General features: G+C 36.1%; 1 protein-coding gene across 5 annotated transcripts in view; it reads right to left on the bottom strand.

The window, feature by feature from the left end:
• Window positions 1-1,925: 1,925 nt before the first annotated feature.
• RBM25 (RNA binding motif protein 25) overlaps window positions 1,926-16,993 on the bottom strand; it is a 32,661-nt gene continuing 17,593 nt past the window's right edge. For 3 of the 5 annotated variants that reach the window (XM_084520048.1, XM_084520049.1, XM_084520047.1), the window contains 12 exons: window positions 16,236-16,289; window positions 15,893-15,976; window positions 12,047-12,333; window positions 10,930-11,134; window positions 10,535-10,624; window positions 9,257-9,330; window positions 8,434-8,584; window positions 7,741-8,065; window positions 6,482-6,756; window positions 5,937-6,035; window positions 4,671-4,718; window positions 1,926-3,482 (listed from right to left, as the gene is read on the bottom strand). In XM_084520048.1, coding sequence (XP_084376174.1) covers window positions 3,390-3,482; window positions 4,671-4,718; window positions 5,937-6,035; window positions 6,482-6,756; window positions 7,741-8,065; window positions 8,434-8,584; window positions 9,257-9,330; window positions 10,535-10,624; window positions 10,930-11,134; window positions 12,047-12,333; window positions 15,893-15,976; window positions 16,236-16,289 — 1,785 coding nt within the window. In that variant the 3' untranslated portion in view covers window positions 1,926-3,389. The remainder of the gene's footprint in view (window positions 3,483-4,670; window positions 4,719-5,936; window positions 6,036-6,481; window positions 6,757-7,740; window positions 8,066-8,433; window positions 8,585-9,256; window positions 9,331-10,534; window positions 10,625-10,929; window positions 11,135-12,046; window positions 12,334-15,892; window positions 15,977-16,235; window positions 16,290-16,993) is intronic. The other 2 variants (XR_014693330.1, XM_084520050.1) reach the window with 2 other exon arrangements.

The raw sequence follows: 16,993 nt of genomic DNA, 5'->3' as shown, positions 1-16,993 counted from the left end.
GAATATTGGAAAGTGTGAACCTAGTATAAGGCAAGAGCTTCCAGTTTTAAGTGTATTCACCTACAAGCAAACTATCCTCCTGCAGGCAGCTATCTAGCAACTCTGTTAATAAAAGCATTAAAAAAAAAAAATCCAAGTGTTCTCTCTCTTAGTAATAGGAAAGCTTTAGAGTAGTGAGAAATATAAATTGAGAAACTAAACTTACAGTTTGGGGCCTTCCCCCTGCCCATATTTAGAGCCACAACGGTGTAGCTAGATGCTTTTTAGTGCAGAGGCTCCTGTTCAGATAGAAGACAGGAAGCCCGAAATTAGAAACGTAAAAAGACTACATGAACATGTTAAATATTCTAAGAACAAAAAAGTCCCCAAATAACAACAGTAATGTAAAAATACATCATTCTTGGTAATTAATGTTTCTTGTTCAAGGCTTCTTCACTTCATTTCAGTGTACGCCAACAGAAACAGTACTTCAGTGACATACCATTGCTTAGAGTATGTAGTATGCAGAAGGGCAGTTGCACAATGTGATTATGAGACAAGTTCAGTTATGGTATAAATCCCAATCCCAGCTCCACAACAATGAAGTCCAGATCAATGACTAGCACATCTAGTTCTGTTGTGGAAACTGATATTTTCCCCCCTCTGTACATTAAGTTTTGAGATACTTAATTTCTATCATGTAATGAATCATTGTGGCATATTGCACTGAACACACATAATTTGCTATTGGTTTGTTTTCACTATACCACTATTATTTCTGCGCATTAACATACTAGAAATATTAAATTGCACATTCAGGCAGTAAAGTGTTGCAATTTAGAATTGGCAAGTCTTCTCCTGATTTTTTTTTTTTTTGCAACTTAATCTTGAAATAATTCTGTTCCTGTGTGTTGAAAGAAAAAACACTTAAAGGGAAGTTACTTCAAGAACCTCTCAGCAGTATGCAGATTTGTATTCTACCCTGCAACATCACACACACACACACACACACTATATTGTTACCAATGGGGAGCAGTAACGCTAATTTGAGTAATAGCTGACACCAAAAGGTGATTTTTTTAAAGCAACAGCTTGCATTAGAAAAGAGGAAAACCTTGTTGAAGTACTTGCAAAAACCAGACAGTGTAGTGACCATTCCTTCTTCCTTCCATTACAGATGAAAGCCTCACCTTCTAAAATTTAAACTGGAATGTTAATTTTTTTAGTATGTTGCAACAGGATATTTAATTTCATAGATGTCTTCCTCACAGAGATTCTTCCTTTGGTCTCCTTAGGAAGGTTACAAGCTTATGTCCAGTTCATAAATAGTAGTAGAAGATAAATATACAGCTTTAATGGAGAGCAAAAGAAAATAAGCTGAAGTTTCATGACTTGAACTTTCCCTGAAGAATCTCAACAAGCACATCAGGCAACCTGTCTCACAGTAGCATTAGAAAGCATCTGTTGTCTTTAGTCTGTTTAAATACCAATTATGACAGAGAATGATGCATTAGAACAAAAAGCACCCATGAAGTTCACCTCTTCTCTATGTATACTAAAAACAGAACATATTTTGAACTACTTTAGAATTTGGCATTTTTTTTCAGTAAGTGCTGATCCAAAACTATGGGGAGAATGGGGAAGTTGCAGAAAAAAAAGGAAGATTGCAGCATGTCAGTGTGTGAGCTTCATGCAAACTTAAGCATAACATAAAGGGAACATCCAAGCATTAGACTTCAAGGTAAACAGCATTCTGCTGCAGGGATGAGAATGAACACACTGGGATCACATCTGTATTTGCAGGCTTCTAGTGACCCAAAGTGGAAATTTTAAAAGAAACACCCCTAATTTGTGAACACTTCTTGATTCATTGGATTCAGAAAGCAAACATTAATTAAAATTGCATGCTGTACTGCACAAGACTCAAAAAAATGTCAGTCCTTAAATCAAATATATACATTTTTAATATCTGAAATATTTACATGGTGGAACCTTTACACGATCCCATTTGTTAAGAACAGTGTTTTCAAGTGTCCTCTCCAGATACAAAGAACTAGTAACTCAAGGTCACAGTTATGTTTTCTGAACAGGTCAACCTGTATCCTTCAGTTAAATACAATACAGAGATACTGGAACACCTTTACTTAATTTGTTTGCTATTAAGATTTGTGTTTAAAAATTAAAAATGTTTGACAGTTTGCTCCCTGGAACACAGTCCTCCTGCAATCAAGACAGCTCATAGCACATTATTGATTTGTCTTCTTACCTGGGTATGAGATAAAAAATGCAGTTTACAGTACATCTCATCATTTGTATCACATCAGCCTATTTATAAAAATCCATACAAACGATGCAGGAAAATATCACCCTCTTTGTGGACAATAGACTGCTTACAGTAGAAAACAAAAGTCAGGGCTTGTTTTAACAGTATGGATAAAAACAAGACTTCAGTTTTGTTTGAAAATTTATGGTTTAGTTCTTGTCAACTACTACACTCAGTTACATCTCTGAAGCTTCCCAAGTAGGTGTTTTTTCTTCCTTAAGCTCTAAAAAAAAAAAAAAAGTTTTTAAAAATAACTTTAAAAAATTTTGATTACTTTGGAGACAGAAGGGCTAATAGAGAAGGGATAAAATGAAATTCAGCAGAAAATAAGCTAGGTTTAAAAAAAATTAAATAGCACTTACTGAATTATGGTCCTGCTCTTGTTTTAACTGAGCTGAGAATAAAAAACTTCCTGCAATTTGCACTTCCTAGGAAAGAAGCAGAGCATCTGCAGGAGATTAACTTCCCAGCTTTACTAGTAACTCTAAATGAGCAATGAAGCACCAAGACTACTTCTGGTTCATGTCAGAATCAGAAGTATAATGGAACTTCTTTTGCAGAGGCAGGTAAGGGACCAGAAGAACACACAAAGCTGTTCTGTGAAAGCAGCTCAAGCCGCTTATTTTTTAAACTGTATTCTGATCATTCCTTAAATAAAAAGAGGGAGAGTAGAGAAAAAAAAAAGCTGATAAATTTGCAGTAAAATCATCCGTCTTCGTCCATAACTGATAATAGTTCCACATTAAGTGCAAGTGTTTTGCAAAATGGGCCTTTTTTTTTTTTTTTTTTTTTAAATATTTACAAGAATCAAAGTAACATAACAAGATTACCAGAGAGCGTGTACAGTAGCTGCAGCTTATAAAACATACCGGTAATTGTACCTGGTGAATTATAAAGAGAACCAATGCAGGATTTCAGATAACTAACTGAGAAGGGTAAAGGGGGCCTCAAAGCAGAGGACAAAAAAATTCACATTTTCTACATAAAAAAATACAGGTCTCAAGTCTCTGAGAACAGAGAAAATTCGAAGTCTTTGAACGATGGAAAAAAAATTGAAAAATGGAACCCTAGAAGCAAGGAGAGTGCTTTATTTCACTAGACCAATCTTCTTGGCTTCTGTCTCGTATATCAACAACCGCCACATTTTGACTATGAAAACTTCAGCTTCTTCATCTAGTACCTGTAGGAAATACACATTTCACAGATTATTTTTTTAGGTTAGGCATTGTAGTAATAAATATTAATCCTAGTAGACATATCAAAGTCTGCCATTTATAGTCAAAAGAAAGATGACAATACCATTTTTATCAAAGTAGAGCTGATCAAAGCATCTGAGTGAGGCATCAGATAGATTTTATTCATTTTGTCTGTCCTGCATTTATCACCTGGCTTGACTTCAGTATATATCTTATATACTTCATACCTTAATATGACTTTAATTATATACTTGCATAAGGCAGCTTTGAGCACAAAGATATAAAAGCACCACTAATGACTTCCTAATAATGGCTTGGGAAAAGGCAGAGAAATAACAAGCCTGGGAAGAACGTAAAAAAAAAAATGGACACATGAAATTTTCTATAATTCTCTCTTACAGAGAATTAAATCTGCTCATTTTCAGCTTGGAACTTCCTTGGATCCTATTTTATTTAGTAAGTAATCCCTTGATGGGTTTCTCTTCCTTGAGCTTACTATCCAGGCTTCTTTTGAGTCCTTACAGAATTTTAGCACACACAAAACTTCTCAGGAAGTTTCTCATGTTAAACCAAAAACCACCTACTGACTTGTACTGTGAATCTGACTCCTACCAACTTAATGCTTCTAAATTTTCTTTCCAGAAGAGAGGAAACAATCACTACTTAATCACCTTTCAATCTATGAAGACAAGGTGAAGCAGTAGCCTTATTTCATTAAATTTCCTCCTTCTAACACCGAGCAAACAACAAAACCAAAAACCCACAAGTTTTCATAGTCTAAAGAAGATCACCTTTTACTCATTAATTAGGAATAAACCTACTATAACATTAATTATAAAAATCAAGTTACAAGAATGAGAATAAATAGAAGTTCAAGATTCAACAGTAACAGAACTGTACCAGAAACCTCTCTCTAATGTTAGGGACAGAATTTCAACACTTCCAAATACGAAGAAGCCCTCAGCAGCGATCAGTATTTTGTATTTAGATGCCACAACTACAAAGTCACGTCTGTCTTAGCATTACATGTTTAATCAAAACAGCTTTCATAATTCCCTACAATATACACGTTCTATGAACACCAAGTATTTGTTATGGAATCCTAATTCACACACTGACTGCTACCTTCTGCATATCACAGAAGCTATCTCAGTTATACAATTTTTGCTTACCATGGCAACATCATCCAGTATGCTCTGTGGTGAGCTGTGAGCCATAACCTGAAAGGAACAAATATTTTTAGTTTGAAAACTCAAAGTAAATTATTTGAACATATTTGGGAGAAAAAAAAAAAAATCAGTCTGTACTTCAAGGATTTTGAATACTTTGTACATGAGGAAGTGTTTCCAATTTATTAGTTTCTAGTATTAGCCAGGGTAACATTAATATTAAACTACATCAGATTCAATCATAGTGAGTACTAGTTTATTGCTCATTACTGAGGATTATGATCCAGCAAACTTCAGAGATTCAACAGGACCTCTGTTTGCTGGCCATCTGTGCATCAGTTAAGCTCTCCTAATTTAAGTAAGCTCCCCTTTATCCAACAGTACATTCCTGATAGAAGACTAAAGCCAAATCTTGAGCAAAATTCTCCCTGTATCACTTTATAACTGAATTTCAAATCTGTCTTTTTAAGCATTTCATAGTATTTTCATTTTTCAGAATCATAACATATCATTTAAGACTAGAAAACAATTTTACTTTTATGTTTCTTTTGAATATAATTTAAAAATTTTGCAAATATTCAGCTTCTGCTTTTCACTTTCTACTAACCACCCATGCTACAAAAGTGGTTTTTGAAATTCCCTACCTATGAAACAGCAATAAAGATATTGTGACAGATATAAGAAAGCAAGTTACTAGACTTCTTGTTTCTAACTTGATGGAATAATCTCTGCAGAGTTTACTTTAAACAAGTCATGTAATGGCTAAAAGGTATGGCAGAATGACATCTAATTCTAAATCTAAGGCCTCAGTATTTACTACTGAAGAAACAAAGTATCTAAAAAGCTTTTTAAGAAATTAATCTAGTTAACCTAAAAATTATGCAAAGTCAGCCTACTGGCTTTCCCTGAATTCAGGCATCTTTTTTTTTTTTTTTTTTTTTTTTAAAAAAAAAGTGTTAACAGCAAATGAATTATTAACTCTGAAATCTAATGGTCAAACTATCAAGCATAAGAGCTGCTTTTATTTCATCAATCCAATCCAGTCCATATGTTTATCTAAGAGAACAGCATCTGACACACACAAATTGTATGCAAGCATGAAAGGAGGTAATCTGTAAAACAGAGTACATACTAACTTCAAGTACGTTGACTATTTCTGCACACCAGTATTATATATTTATAGAGAAGATAACAGACTGCCTTCAAAAACAGATATTGCCATCATTGCTGTAGCTTAAAAAGAGAACAATGGACCAAGAAGATACTAACCTTTGAACAAACAAAGTCAACTAGCGTGGCTTCTTCTTCACCAATATATTCTATTATTTTCTTGTTTATCCACGGTCTAATTCGACGTTCCATTAGTGTCTGAAGAAAAAGCACACCGTAATCCATAAGTTTTACTTCCCTGAAACAATACTGGCAGCTAGAACAAACCCTACTGTTTAGTGAAAGATACCTTTTGCTATTAGCTTAGAAAGAACCCAGTGATTTAGAATCAGTATTTCTGACATCTGATCAGAAATGTTTCTAGATGACCCACACATACACCTTCTATAACACTACTAGACAAATTGAGTCATTACTAGACACCTTATATAACACTACTAAACAATTCAGGAGAGACCAAAACAATAGGCATGCTCATAATAAGTATTAAATGTGGAAAAGAAATATAGTACTCAAGTCTGGTTCCATTTGATGGTGCTACTTAATCCACTGCAGTCCCAGGAATGAGGTGTTCCTATGCAATTCAAAAGTTTGTTTGGAAAGAATTCTGCTTTTTGCAAATTATTAAAAACAAATCAACTTACTGAATCCACAATTGACCAGTCAAGAGGATATGCAAAGAGCTCTGGTTTTGCTGTGGGAATCTTCTCAATGAGACTCTTAATATGTTTGCGTTTTTCTTCTGTATTGACACTGCCTTTAATATTGCTTTTATCTTCATCTCCATAATCCAGGGGTACAAGTTTCCTTTTCCGGGGCACATCATCACTGTCTTCATCATCAAATTTATTGAAAACACTATCCACAGCAAGCTTCTTCCTTTTCACAGCGTTGGGCTGATTAGGACTATTGCAGGCACCTACAAACCATAAGACAGAATTACATATTCATAAAATTCAACTGAAGCTAGTTTGCTCTTCACATATTTCTTGAGGAGTAGCTGTGTTATATAAGTGTCTATGAATGCCAACAAATATTTTAATCTCTCAAAATTTGTTATAAAAATGCCAAGCTCAAACTGAACTTCTTCAAGATTCCAGGAAAAACAGGCTGCTCTTTTCTACCCTGAAACCAATTAGCATCCCTAACTGAGAGAAAGGGACTACGGCATGAGCTCAAACTCTACCAGAGGCAAAGCACAGAGATGAAAGGTTACTCTGAATCTAATGCTAGGAAAAGTGTTCATCTGTCAACCTAAGAGCACACAGTCACTCTTCATTCAAGATTAAAGTGTGAGCTCAAAGTGCAGCCCTGATATTGTTCAACCAAAATATTAAATCATAAATGCACAAGCTCTCTGAAATAAGTATTGCTAATTCTGCTACTCAGAACTTTAAGAACATTGGAAAATTGCTGAAGTGCTAAGAAACTCTGCACTCGTGCTCTATTTGCAACTGTCGTCAGTTCTACTTTAAGAGGTGAAAAACCTCATTTTCAGTTTTCTTCTTTGAAAATTGATCAATAGTATCTGTGAATAAATACAGGCAGTACCTTAATTAAGGTACCTCTAGTACCTTAAATAACATACTTGCATCAATGAAGAGTAGCAAAGAGCTTTCACATAGAATTATTAATCCCAACTCAGAGCTTTCCTTAAAAAAATAGTAAGCCTTGAGGATGACAGAACTTCCCTCTCTCTTCCCCCCCTAGATTTTAGAAGTGATCCATAAAAGGTATCTACTGGACAGCAGAAATCAATCAGACCATCAGGATAACAACAACTTGATAGAATACGTCAAAATGTTCAATATAGCTAGAGAACTGTGTGGCTGCTCATTTTGGCTTTTTTTTTTTTCTTTGATTGTGAACCCATATAGAACATCAAAATAATACGTAAACTTGCCCAGTTTGAGACTAAGTCCTATTTTGGGCCGATGCTCCTCTGGCTGTTGTTGATCAGGTGAATTTTCATGAGGGATAATAATGCCACAGGGAGATTCATCACCGGGTGTGTTAGGGGTTGCATTTCCACTAGCAGAAGAAACAGATGGGGCAGAACTGATTGGTCGTAAAGTTGGTTTAAGGCAGGGCTTTTGTTCAGGCTCCTCCTCTTCTTCCTCTGGCTCTTCTCTTTTTTCTTCTTTTTCTGCTTTTTCCTCCTCTTCTTCCTCAGACTCCGGCTCTTGTTTGATTTGCGGCTGCCTACGCCGCTCAGCCTCCTGCTCCATCTACAATGAAAGAGAATTAGGAAAAAAAGAAACTCTCAAAACCAGCACTGTTTAAAGAGAATCTAAAGGCCCACTGCTTCCCTGGCAGTCTGTTAACAAATACATGCAACTACTGCCATTTTAGTATAAAAAAAATAGTCAATCCACCATTTGTTTTTGAGCTCCATCTAAGCACAGATCTGAAGTTCCTTTTCATTTCCAATATTCTTACTGCTTTCCTGGATTATTTTTTATTTAAAGAAAGAAAATACAACAAATATTAACCATCACCTCTTACAAATTTTTGCTTGCTAAATACATTTTTATTTTACTGAATACCAGCAGAATACTAAGGGATGTTTTCCCCTGTCAGACCAACAGCTACTTACCCTCTGGAGTTCTGCATCTGGATCTGGGTGTCCTTCTGCCAGAAGGCGCTGCCTAATTTCTTCTAGTTCTTCCTTTTCCCTTTTCCTATCCCGTTCATCTGCTTCCATCTCTTTCTCCCTGTCTCGTAGCCTCTTCTGAAGAGCACTACCCCTACAAAAGATACAGAATTGGCATTTCAAAGAACATTCCAAATGTGAACCTTGTATGACAATACAAGAAACACCTGATAAAAAGGTTTTCCACTAATTAAAAACAAGAGTTTTGTAAGAGCATCTACTGTCCTGTATTTTTCTGTTGCAAAAATACAAGTTCCCTGCATTACTATACGGAATTTACCTCATCATGTTAAAGAGAAAATGTGACTGCCAATCTCCTCAGGAAAAGAATCAAATTTATCAGAATCTGTTCTTGACAAGTACATATTTCTGTAAGACTAATTTGATCCAAGTTTTTAGTTAGTACCATGCTGAAGGATTTTCCCCATCCTTAATACACTTGTTCTTGATACAACTCAGAGCTTCCTTGTAGTGAACTATTTAGAGACATTTCATCCACTCCTCCTGCCCTCTCCACCTTATTTTGTAATTGATCACTTAAGTGGCAGGAAGGAGCAGCTGCTCCCAAGCATTAGCAAGTAGCAATAAAAGGTCTTTTCCTTTTCCCTCTGCCCCTTAATCAAGTAATGCCAAAATAATTAATGTCCCTTACATCACCACCTAATCACTCAAATGTAAGCTTCATGAACCTCTGCCAACAAAACCCACAATTGTGTTAAAATGTTCAATTAATATTTTCTTGCCTGGAATCTATACAAAGACATACCTGTAGTATTTTGGATCATCTCTGTCATCATCATAGTCTTCTAAGAATTCTTTTAACCGTTTGGCTTCTTTTGCCTGCAACAAATTGAAGCATAAGTAATGTTATTTCTGGTTTAAAATCTAGTAATAAATTAACTTGCTAATATTACTATCTGCTGTGCTTCAAAGTACATTTTTCCAGACACAGAAATACCATATGACATCATGCTCAACATTAAAAGCTTGGAGGAAAGGCAGTGAGGGGGAACCTTTGGAGTTATGGCATTTGTCTTCCAAGTAGCTGCTATGCATGATGAAGCTTAACTTCCCTGGAAAACGTTAAATACTTACCTACGACTGGGAAGCAGCAAATTAATTCCTTATTTTGCTTGCTTCTGCAGTTTCTGCTTTATATATTAAACTGTCTTTATCTCAAACCATGAGTTTTCTCGCTTTTACCCTACAAATTCTCTTCTCCATCCCACTGGGAGGGAAGGAGCAAGCAGCTATGTGGGGTTTAGCTGCCTTCTGGAGTTAAAACAGAACACCTCCCAAGCTTCTACGGCAAAAAAGTTAAATTCCATGTAAACCAAATGTCTTTTTTCTCATTTTTGTTTTATTCTTCCCCATATCTCTTTCCAATTTCTGCTTTGCAGCAATTCCCACTCCACCTCCTACTTAGAACTCTCTCGTATCTTCTCCCCTTCACTAGGAGAATTATGAAGTGAAATGTTAACACCATCATTTAAAATAATTTCTTCAGCAAAAACCTGTTAGCCTACAGAAGCATCTATTTTTTAAAGCTGTCAGTTCAGACTAGACTTTCAAGTATTACATTGGTAACTGTGGTAATTTCACAACTAATGAACTGAACCCGTAAATTTAGCAGTGTTTAAATATTATAGAAGGTTCAGGCACATGAGTAGGTTGGAAATAAAGACTGGTCTAGTTCCACTGGTAGAAAATGTAGTAGGTTTTGCTAAAAATCTGACAAAAATACAGGTTACAAATGGAGTAGTACATGATAATCAAACCATAGCATTTTCAGCTGCCTCCTTCTCATTCTTTTGCCTTCATAAGATCAAGCTGCTAGGTTTTGTTTTCTAGACTTTCAACGGTACTCCTGCTTTTGTTTGACATCTTTTTCAAGCATAACTGATATTTTTGTATAAAAACAAATCTGCATGTATACAGGATTGATGCTCTGTCACTATCCATAAAGATACCAGCAGACTGTTCTATTCTAAATAGGACACAAAGAACAAGGAGAAAAAAAATCACAGGTAAAACCGAGCCTTACCATTTCCCTCCTCCTTTCTTCTTCTCTTTCAGCCTCTTTTTCATATTCTCTACTTTTCTTCCTTTCTCTAATTTCCCAGTTTTTAAGACGCTACAACAGAAGACACACACTTGTCTCAACATTAAAAACAGCACTACTACATTGAAGTTAGTTTGAATTAATGTTTTGAAAAGTTTACATTAAGATTAGGTAAAATTAGTTATTTATAGTTTAAGACCCTAGAATAAGTCCAATGTTGTTCTGATTAACTGACACACCTGCCCCAGTTCATACAGTCAAGAGATTAAAAGTGTATTAAGAAGAGAGAAGGAATGGTGTATTTTACAGTAGAACAGTTAGTGTCACCCAGCAGAAGTTTTCTTTTTCCTTAAGGAATCTTAGAAATTCCAATCTACCTCTTGATATGCAGCTTCTTTCTCCCGCAGTTTCCTCTCTAGCTTTCGGCGTTCATAGGCATCTTCTTCATCTTCTTCTCGGTCTCTCTTTTTATCTTTCTCTCGTTCTCTTTCTCGTTCTCTTTCCCGTTCTCTCTCACGTTCCCTTTCCCGCTCTCGTTCTCTTTCCCGTTCCCGTTCTCTTTCCCTGTCTCTGCTTTTTTCTCTGAAGGAAGCAAAAAGACCGAATTTAAGTACAGAGCCCTCAATGTCCACTCAATCTAACGATGCCTCTCCAAATGCATAATGCACTATAGTCTTGTGAGCAGTCTTGTGCAATTATACAAGACGTTATAATTAGCCAATACAGCAATAGGCACAGATCAATATTTTAATATATTTAGTTCCTATGTTATCTAAACGTAGTTGTTTGAACACTGCAACCATTAAATACAAGTATCTACAGAAATTAAGCATGAGCACATGGCAACTCATTATGTTAGTAGTTCTCCATAACAAGTAACAGCTACAGATACCACAAAAAGGGTATGCTTAAATAAGTCCTTCATGGCTTGCATGATAACATGAACCCTGCCTATAAGAAACTTAACGTGAAGCAGCTATTTTTCCTACACTGAAGAGGGAAAAAAGCAGCATCTAGAGCCCGACACAATTAGTCATAGTTTAAGACTGAAAGAGGAATACCCTTGCATTAAAAAAAATACACCCAAGAAAAAGGTAAGAAAAAAGTGAAGTAAAGACACTGGAGAACTTCAAGGAGAAATGAAACTACCCACCAAAAGATTTTTAAAAAAATCTTGATAAATTGAAAAAAAAATCTTGATAAATTCTTGACAAATAAAAAAAATTATTGATAAAACCAGCATCCAAGCCATAGTTGGAGGGTTGCTTACGGCATATTACAATCGTTATATTCTTGTGCTGTGCAGGAAATAAAGTATTCTTCTCATTTGTATAAAAACAGTATTTCCTAAAATCTTGATTTCCTTTTTTTACACTAATCTTCCAAAAGGACCATTCTTTTTTTTGAATGGCAACTGTTGTCATGAACTATATACATTCAGAAAAGAACACTAGTGAAAAAAAATGAAATAGATAGCAATTAAAGTGTATTTACCTTGATCTGCTCCGATCCTTGTTGCGGTCTGAACTCCTTTCACGATCTCTGTCCCGATCTCTGTCCCGTTCACGGTCTCTGTCCCGGTCTTTAGTTCGGTCACGATCCCTATCTCGCTCCCGTTCACGCTCCCGTTCCTTCTCCTTCTCTCGTTCACGTTCACGCTCCCTCTCTCTTTCACGCTCCCTCCTTTCTCGTTCACGCTCTCGTTCCCTTTCTCTTTCTCTGCGTTCTTTTTCAATTTCCTGTCTTTCTTTCTCCTTTTTGCCTTTTTCCTCCTCCAGTTTCTAAAAACCAACAAGAGAACTTTCATAGTTAATTTTGCAGTTATAGGAACTGGATCTTCCCGGCGCAACACACAAGGCTGGTAATGGAAATACCAAAACCGCCCATTGATTTTAAAATATTAAATAGGGTTTGGTGGGTATCTTTTGGAACTCATAAGTATGAAATCAAAATGCAGCAATCACAAGACTAGATTTCGTGCAAAAGCATAGATCTACACAGACCAGCAATCTCCAACCTTAGCAGAGCAGGGCTGGCCTCTTATTGTAAACTGACTAAACTGCACATACACAGTGCACTGCCAGTCATGATTCAAGTGGGCCACAAATTCCACTGGCCCTATAAGCCACTTGGGTACTAACAAAGTGAACTTTCATCTAGAAAAATATATTTCAGTGGAATGCTTACTGGACAGTGTGGGGTTTTTTTGTTTTGTTTTCACAAGAAGTCTTGGCAGACCAAAACCATCCTATATGAAAAGTTGGGTAAAGAAATTTATCCACTTACACATGGTACATGTGGTTTAACAGTGAAGAGAGCTGCAACCTTTCCCCTTTTCCCTCCCTAAAAAAGTTCTAACAGTTCATTGGTAAGAACTGGACTCTGCAGAATGGAATCCTTAACTTCCACCACTGCAAGATGGAAAGAGTTACAAAAAAAAGGTTGGAAATAGCTCTTTTGAAACACAGAAACTAAAGGGTTACCTGCTACAGTTTTACTAAAAATTGTACAAAATTGCAACTTTTTTTTTCAATTAGAAACAGTTCCTATGACCAGAATTCCTATAAGACAATAGAAAATACATCAACAGAATGATAGATAAATCCATCCTTGGAAGCAATTGTTATGTGTTAACTTACAGATGCTGTGCTAGGACATGGACCGCCAACACTGGATTAACCTTGCCTATAAGCTATGTTTCTGGGAGGAAGAGCAAGTACACGGTTCACAAATATACCAAATAACAACCAAATATACCAAATTTCAACCTGATGGATGCCAGAATACCACTTTTTTTGAACACATATTGAGCAGAATAAACAGGTTTATCCCCTTTGGCTCCACGTTTACCACCACTGAAATGAAATTAAAAACTGGAACAATCATACAGCATTTTCTCTGTTTTTTTGTTTTTCTTTTCTTTAAACAAAGCATTTAAGACAACTTTAAAAAGCAATCTTACCTGATAAGTGTTCTTCTGCCATAGGCACAGGGACCAGAGAACCGACAAAGGATTACAGAAATAAAGCTAATTCACTAGTGATTAATGTATCCAGTGAAACTATACTGCATTGATAGAACAATACAGGCAAACCAATGTTGGATACATTGAAATCACAAAAGGAAAAAGGGACTAAAAATGGTAGGAAATTGGTAGAAAACTGGTATGAAAAACAAAACTTAGGTTCTACAAGGTACACGGGGCTGAAAACCAATTTGTAAAGGACTGTATTTTACAGGAGCTTTACGGTATTAAACCTCAATACGGTCAGATACTAACCTAGGCTGTCAACTTTTAAAAATACAACTTACCTCAAATTTCAAATACTTTTAAAGAAAAGTTTATATACTGAAGTCGTTGATACTTACAGGTTATCTTAGATGTTCCAATAGAAATTTCTTTGGTAGAACTCCTGCTTTTTTGCCATTCAAAAACTTTGTGGTGAGAAAAGAATTTCTCAAGATAGGTTGTTTTTGTTTGTCTTTTTAAAAAATATATTTACACATGTGTAAATACACAAAGTGTTCTGAATTAAAATCCATATTGTAGACCCGCTTTCTTAAAATCCAATAAAAAAAAACGTTTACTTTGTAATCAAAATCTGACCTCAACTTCTATCAGCCTAAACAAGAGGATCTGAAAGGGTAATGGGATGGGAACGGTATCAGGTATATTGAAGTAATGAACAGAAATGAACAGGTAGAAGAATTATAAATCTTACCTTGAGCTCTCTTCAGACTCGTCCGTGCTGTAAATGGACGCCCCCTGCAATGCTGATACCCTGACAGTCTGTGGTTATTGTTTTATAAACTCATACCAAAAACATGCAAAGGTTCACTGTGCTCACTAGCCAGCTGCTAAAGATTCAGCCCCTTTTAAACATATCCAATATACACAATGACTACTTCCAGTTGATTTTTTGATGTTAAGAAACCCCAAAATACCCCTCCAATAATAATAAAGATTAAAGGCAGTAAAATGCCCAAAAGCTTCTGAAACAACGAAGCATGTTTTGTTGGTTTTTTTTTTGTTTGCTTGTTTTTGTTAAGCATATAACTTGTTTGTATGTCAATACCAGTGACTTGCTGGGGCTTGGAATTTAACACAATTCTACTGAAGTTTCACCAGGAACCAGTTTTGCATTCAATTGCTGAGCTTCTCCAGATGATTTCTTCTAGAGTTTTTCCCCACATTTTCATCTCCAACAACTTCAGTCAAGTGAAAAACTGGGTAAGTATACATCCAACAATGTGTAGTCACTTGTGTTTACATGGATAAAGTTGCGTGAAAACATGGTACCATCCCCAGTGACTGCATGTGGTAAAGCTGAATAACACGGGCATACTCCACCTTGCTGTAGCTTCAAGGTTTTCATTAACGTTGATTTAGGGATATTTTGAAATAAAAGCACGTGCTCAAAAGAGGAGCTTGTTGATATTTCCCTACACCAAGGACCATTCCAGTCTCATTGGGGAAAAAATAATACCAACTTTAAGCTGAACATTAAAACAAGAACATTACATGCATATTTTCCTTACTACCTATAAGTACTATTTTCCATAGCAGAAACATTCACAGATGCAATAGCATTAATGGAAACTTCTGTACGTGGGAACTGAGGTGGGATTTGATGTGCACAAACATTTCCAAGCCAGTTACCCCTTTGCATATTTTTCTGAGGGGGCATCCATAAGTATAATAAAAAACAGAAGCTCATACTTACATCCTATTCCATGTTACTTTCCAAGCTGTGAGTTTCATCTTGCATTAGTCACCATATGATCTCTATCATAATGGTGGGGGTCAATGAATAGATTAGCTTTATGGGAATTTACAGTTCTTCCATGCATCTAAAGTTTGGTAAGTCTGGTAACCACTGACCTACTTTTAATCTTTCCCCCACTCTTAAACTTAGAACTATTAAAATAAAAGACTTAAATTTATTCAAGTTTCAACTCTTCATAAAATCTTGGATTATGTTATAAATCTACCTACAGAAACACACTCAAGTGTATGTCTTATACTGCAGCCCCGTTTAGCCTTTAGTTATAAATATCTTGACTTAATGTATGTGTAGAAACTTAAGTTGCCTTTACTCATGATAAAGTGAGAAGACTGCAAAATAATCAGTAGCAATCAGAAGTCTTAGCATAAAGATGTCAAGGGCCACTTTAACGTGGTATTTGTCGTTTGACTGGTAAAGAACTACATGTATATTAAACCTAATATAAACATCATTTTAAGTGACATTGCAACGTACGGCTAAATTTTTTATAATAGTGGTTTTTTGGATTTTGAAAAAGCCTAATTTGTATTAAGCGCAAAAACAAGAATACTACCTTGTGTGTGTCTCTGAATTTACTGATCTCTCTTGATATCAGGTCTCTTTTGTCTTCCTCCATTTCTATAGCATTTATATCCTCCTAAAAAACAAGGGGGACAGGAGGAAAAGCATTAAGAGCCATTTGTAAAGACATAGGAGAACAAGAGAAAAGCTGAAGGTTAGAAGTTTTCAACCAGTCTTGTAAGAGATAAATAAAGTCCTTCTGCAGTACCAAACCTGACAGTCTGATGTTAATGAGTGAAAAAAAAATAAAATAAAAAAATCAGATGGACAAGAGTCACAAATCTGGCAACTAGCAGTAAACATAGTCATTGTCAAAGCCTACAATGTAAACGAACCTTGGTGATGAGTGGATAAGGTATCAGTGGGGCCACTGGAAATCTGCGGAAAATCTGCGGAAAAATCCACGGAGATTTTTTTTTTTAAAAATAGATTGCACACTACTCTGAAAAACAATGTTTTGTATGTTTGTACTATAAAGCAATATTGTGTTGCTGTGATCTTATTTCTTGATTCAACAAAATTACAGAAGAACCTCGCTAATTCTCCCTTCTCTGAACTACCTCAATAGATAGTGAGGTCTCATATTAGGAAGACTTCACTGAATTGTGAAGTATACTAGAGGATATTAGTATGCTATGAGAACATCACAAGCAAGACTAAGCTACACTTGCCAATATAAACAATCAGGATACTTGTGGTGCATTAAGTCTTGATTTCATTTACTCGCTAATTCGCAAAATTTGGTAAATCGCACCTACTAACTAATAGTGCGAATTAGCGAGGTTCCCCCGTGCTTGAAATAGAAGACCAGATTCCACTCACTCTGTTCCCCACACACATTTTCAACTCCCCCACATCAGTCATGCCTTCATCCAGAAGAACTAACAGACTCAGTTGCTAACACCATTGGGAGTCTTCTTCACCCCCAAGCCCTTCAGGGGACAACAGCCCCGAAGCTAGCAAGCTTCCCCACCCCCCTAACATACATATATATGTGCAGCCATCTTCCCTTTCCCCCCACCCCACAGTCCTTCTCTCCTCTCCCCATTATGGCCAAGAGAGCAATGAGCTAGGACCATCTCTTCACTCCCAC

Source organism: Aythya ferina (genome assembly GCF_964211825.1).
Source record: "Aythya ferina genome assembly, chromosome: 5".
Classification (NCBI taxonomy): Eukaryota; Metazoa; Chordata; class Aves; order Anseriformes; family Anatidae; genus Aythya; species Aythya ferina.
This window is presented reverse-complemented; position numbering and strand designations above follow the sequence as displayed.